Genomic DNA, 5143 nt, shown 5'->3' with positions numbered 1-5143 from the left:
TATATATACACTATAAACCTCTGGGCATTTTTGTAAAGATAAGATTGATCAAATCTCATCGTCACTCACACTGAGTTTGATGATTTATGTCTCGGCTGAATATTGGTTTCTCACCTGCAGCTGATTCATGTTTCCAGGCAGAATAATTTAAAAGTTGTTTTTGTTTTCTATTATTTATAGAATAGCAAGGCCGAGCACTGGATGAGTTGTTCAGCTACAATTCTTTTTCTTTTTAGTTTGATTATCGCTACCTTTTTAAGACTTTTGGTATTTTTCCATCAGTTTATTTTCAATAGATTGTTGCAAAAAGGCTGAAATTCCATCATTCCTCTTCAAATTAGATCTTTTCTTTGTATTAAAAAGATGATTTTTGTTAGATAAAAAAAGATTTAGCCAAAACAGTGTAAACAACTGATGAAAAATCACTGTTTTGTTCCACTAATTGCCCGTTCACAGAGCTTTATACTCTGACTTACTGTCCTTCTGAGTGACAGTTGGCGTGGCAGGAAGTAGTTGGAGCTTCTTCACTGATCGACAGTCCACCTGTGGTTCTGATCTGCAGAACCACACTCAGCTGTGCAGTTTGTACCTCCTCTCTGAGGAACACCACAGCAAGAAATATTAAATACATAAATATTAGTAAAGAAAGAAACACGGAGCAGTTTAAATTCATGCTCTTATTTTGAAAAGAACAGGTTCCTGTTCTGTGTCCTGTAGCGTACCCAGAATGCATTGCTTCAGTTTTACAACAGTTTAAAATGACTAATATATCTGCATGTTTTCTTACTGAATCTCTGCCATAAACATAAGAAAATGACCAAGAAGCAGCAGAACTAACAATCCACAACTACTTTTTGTTTTAACACCATGATTCAAAAGTCTGTTTCTACAAATCACCTTCCCACACTGCGACGACATGTTCCAATCTGTCAAAGAATATAATCTTACCACTAGATGGCAGTAAAGCGCTGACTTTTCTCTTACCTGAATGTTTTCTGGTAAACATAGATAATCTTTAAGTTTAGCTTCCACTAAGTTTTATTGATCATATGTGCCTTTGAACTTACGGACCTGAATAAACTGACTAGCGCTTTAGAAATTGCGCAACAAAAATTTGAATTAACGCTGCCAACCACGGTCTGTTTGTGTTCTTACCGTCTGAACTTGTCCGTCTTCTCAAAGGTCAGCGTGCGGAACGTCTACGTGTTTCCTGGGACCCCATCTTTCATGGAGCTGGCCTTCACCGGACTGGAGCATCTCTTTGCGAGTTCAGGAACCACATTTTACACTCGTGAGGTACCGTCAGGTTCTGCTTAAAGAACGTCTGTCTGCGAACAGTCCAGCTGAGCTGACCCAACCCGCTCCCATCAGGTGTTTGTAGACGCAGAAGAAACGGAGATTGCAGCCGTGCTGACCAAACTGCAGGCCAGTTGGGGGCGTAAGGTGACCCTCGGCTCCTATCCCGATTGGTTGAGCAATTACTGCAAAGTCCGACTGGTTCTGGATGCAGACAGCCAGGAGGAGGTGGACAGAGCGCGCGCGCAGCTGGTGGATCAGCTGCCGGCGGGTAGCGTGGTGTCTTTAGTCAAAGACCCCGTGAGCATCGCCACGGCAGAGGTCTACAAACTGGCCAACAGCGGTGAGGAGGATTTTTACTGAAGCGTTGGTGAAATGAAGCAGCGGAAACCTACGAGTTTATAATTAAACAGTAAAAAGTTGGAGTTTATAATGTAACAGTAAACTGGTGGAGTTTATAATTGAACAGTAAACAGGTGGAGTTTATAATGGAACAGTAAACAGGTGGAGTTTATGATTGAACAGTAAACAGGTGGAGTTTATAATTGAACAGTAAACAGGTGGAGTTTATAATTAAACAGTAAAGAGTTGGAGTTTATAATGTAACAGTAAACTGGTGGAGTTTATAATTAAACAGTAAACAGGTGGAGTTTATAATTAAACAGTAAACAGGTGGAGTTTATAATTAAACAGTAAACAGGTGGAGTTTATGATTGAACAGTAAACAGGTGGAGATTATAATGTAACAGTAAACAGGTGGAGATTATAATGTAACAGTAAACAGGTGGAGATTATAATGTAACAGTAAACAGGTGGAGTTTCATAGAACAGTAAACAGATGGAGATTATAATGGAACAGTAAACAGGTGGAGTTTTATAATTGAACAGTAAACAGGTGATTATAATGTAACAGTAAACAGGTGGAGATTATAATGTAACAGTAAACAGGTGGAGTTTTATAATGTAACAGTAAACAGGTGGAGTTTATAATGTAACAGTAAACAGGTGGAGTTTATAATGTAACAGTAAACAGGTGGAGTTTATAATGTAACAGTAAACAGGTGGAGTTTATGATTGAACGCTAAACAGTTTTTGTGCATTTTTGTAATAACACAAATGCATTTTTGCAATAACACAAATGCATTTTGTAATAACACAAATGCATTTTTGTAATAACACAAATGCATTTTTGTAATAAGACAAATGTATTTTTGTAATAACACAAATGCATTTTTGTAATAAGACAAATGTATTTTTGTAAAGGTAACACTGAGGTTCCTCCACAGACACGGCGTTAGGAGACAAAGTGAAGTCTGCTCTGAAGACAGTCGAAGCTGCTCTGGACCAGTATTCCACGGAGCAAATCTGCGTCGGCTTCAACGGAGGCAAAGACTGCACGGCGCTGCTCCACCTCTACTACGCTGCACTGAAACGGTAACACAATAGATCTAACGGGGTAAACAAAGCACCTGAGATAAAACTGGGTTGTTATTAATGAGCAGAGTGGGACAGCTGAGTGTTTAGTGGGAAAGAAGAGGACTTGATGGAAAACCTTGAACAGACCTGCCTGTTCTCTAACTTTCATGTCTGTGTTTGACAGATTGTCTTATTTAATCTTTTTCTTTCTCTCCTTTTTTATCTTTAATGCCCAATTCCTCTCTTCCTGTCACTCTCAGGCGCTATCCAGACGGGAAAGACAAGGTGAAAGCTCTCTACATCCGTAACGTGTCTCCTTTCCCAGAGATGGAGAGATTCCTTCAGGACACGACAAAGAAGTGAGTCTTTATGGTTTTCTTCAACATCTTTCTCTCTGTACAAATCACAACTACAGGATGAGTGCTTCATGCTGGAAGCAGCTAAATTTAGCTCAGTGTCTTTAAAACTGATTCAGCTGAAGATGAAAGAAATAAATTCAGCATGAAACGGATGAAATTAGTAGAAAAGTAACTGAAACTTGGCTAAACGTTGTTAGAATTACTGTAGCTAAAGGAAGGTAAAAGTACCAGAAACAACTTGAAATTAGCACAACGGTAAAAAGAGTGTAAACATTTTCAAATTAGCAGAAAATCAAGAAAAGAAGTACAAAACCATCAGATTTGTTGTAAAACAGCTGAAAATAGCACAAAAAGCTAAATTGTAGCTGAAAAAGTTGCTGAAGGAGCATATGTTTGATAAATTAAACAGTAAAGGTGAATATAGATGAAAAATGCTCAAATTTGCTAAAAAGAAACCAAAAAATACAGAAAACAGCTGAAAGAAGCACAAAAGTTGAAATTAGCAGTCGAACAGCAGAAAAGGTCAGAATGATAGCTAAAAATGCAGAAAAAAATTCTTAAATATGCAAAATAGAAGCCAAAGGAAGAAGAAATCAGCATAAATAAGTAATAAATAAGCAAAACCAGGACAAAAGGTCAAAGTATTGTAAAGATTTATGAACATGTTGAAGGTTTTAAAGAGTCAGTATTATGTGTTTCTCAGGCATATATTTAAATACTATACCATAATAAAGTATCTATGTCACCTTTAGCTGTTATTAAAATGCTGTTTTTATGTTTAAATAGAAAATAAACTTATCTTCTCATCACTTCCTCTTCTAAATGCATTGAAATTGGCCTCTGTCTCTTTAAGAACCACCTTCTGCTTCTGTCCCGTCCATTTGGGGGGCTATGATGCACTTTACTTGGTTGGTATCTGAAAATATATTTCCTCAAAGGTATTTTAAATCTGAAAAGAGCTTCATTGAGTGAGAACTAATGTTGAGAGCTCAGAAGACAGCTTAAGTTTCACTTTCAGTTTCACCAGTGGTTTGCTTTGTTGCTGCTGAGAGCCTGCAGGAGTCATGGGTGGGGTGTGTGGGGGTGGGGAGGTCCCAAAAGATGGTTCTAGTCCCAACCTGTGGTCTTTGCTGCCCTGCCTGCTGCCTCAGGACACTGCAGGATTTATAAACATGTATGAATGAGTCAAAGTTAGACTCTGGACATGTTTTGATGAGAGGAGAACATTATAACATGATATAAAACTCAGAAAAGTTGATTTTACATGATATAGCCCCTTTAAGGATGTTGAAGACAGCACCATCTGTTTTAATGAGGGTAAAAGTCAGAAAAACTAAATATCTGAAAAAGTCTAAATAGCTGATATAACATTATTCACAGCTGAAAGTCCTAAAAGAGCTCAACGTTTTGACATAAAAATGGTCTAAAAGCAGAAAACTTCCAGTAGGAGATACTGTAGGTGCTGAGAATAATCCTGATTCACCACAGTCTCACCTGACCGCCTCACCTGCAGGTACAACCTGGAGCTGATCCACGTGGAGGGCAGCATCCGCCAGGCGCTGAACGAGCTGCAGGAAAAGAGGCCGGAGCTGCGAGCCGTCCTGATGGGAACCAGGAGAACCGACCCTTACTCTCACACGCTCACAGCCATGTGCCCCACGGACCCCGGCTGGCCCACCTACATGAGAGTCAACCCCCTGCTGGTGAGACAGACGCAGCGCCTCACACACCAACAGGGAAACAGAAACGTTGGCTTTATTTTTTTCTGCAGGAAGAACTTCTTTTCTTTTTTTTACTCAGTGAGAAACTTGTTTTTTTAATGTTCTAGTCAAGAACTTACAGTCAGGAGCACATGTTGATGGGTTGCAGAACAGGTGAAGGTAGAATGTTTTTTATTTTGTTGTTGTTGTTGTTTGTCACCATCATGTTTCATGTAGAGCAGGGGTGGGCAGTCCTGGTCCTGGAGGGCCGCAGTCCTGCATGTTTTACTTGTTCCTCTGCTCCAACACACCTGATATGAATGAACAGATGATCATCAGGCTTCTTGCAGTACGGAGGACCAACACTGACAT

At 39.4% G+C, this 5143-nt stretch overlaps 1 protein-coding gene across 1 annotated transcript in view; it reads left to right on the top strand.

The window, feature by feature from the left end:
* Positions 1–5143, top strand: part of flad1 (flavin adenine dinucleotide synthetase 1) — a 15090-nt gene that overhangs the window by 5025 nt on the left and 4922 nt on the right. Inside the window, exons 3-7 of the mRNA XM_014025425.1 lie at positions 1183–1296; positions 1372–1639; positions 2583–2730; positions 2973–3071; positions 4585–4774. Coding sequence (XP_013880879.1) covers positions 1183–1296; positions 1372–1639; positions 2583–2730; positions 2973–3071; positions 4585–4774 — 819 coding nt within the window. The remainder of the gene's footprint in view (positions 1–1182; positions 1297–1371; positions 1640–2582; positions 2731–2972; positions 3072–4584; positions 4775–5143) is intronic.

The sequence above is a fragment of the Austrofundulus limnaeus genome, unplaced genomic scaffold, assembly GCF_001266775.1.
Source record: "Austrofundulus limnaeus strain Quisiro unplaced genomic scaffold, Austrofundulus_limnaeus-1.0 Scaffold474, whole genome shotgun sequence".
In the NCBI taxonomy this organism is placed as follows: Eukaryota; Metazoa; Chordata; class Actinopteri; order Cyprinodontiformes; family Rivulidae; genus Austrofundulus; species Austrofundulus limnaeus.
The sequence above is the reverse complement of the archived record's forward strand: the minus strand, read 5'-3'. Positions and strand labels throughout refer to the sequence as shown.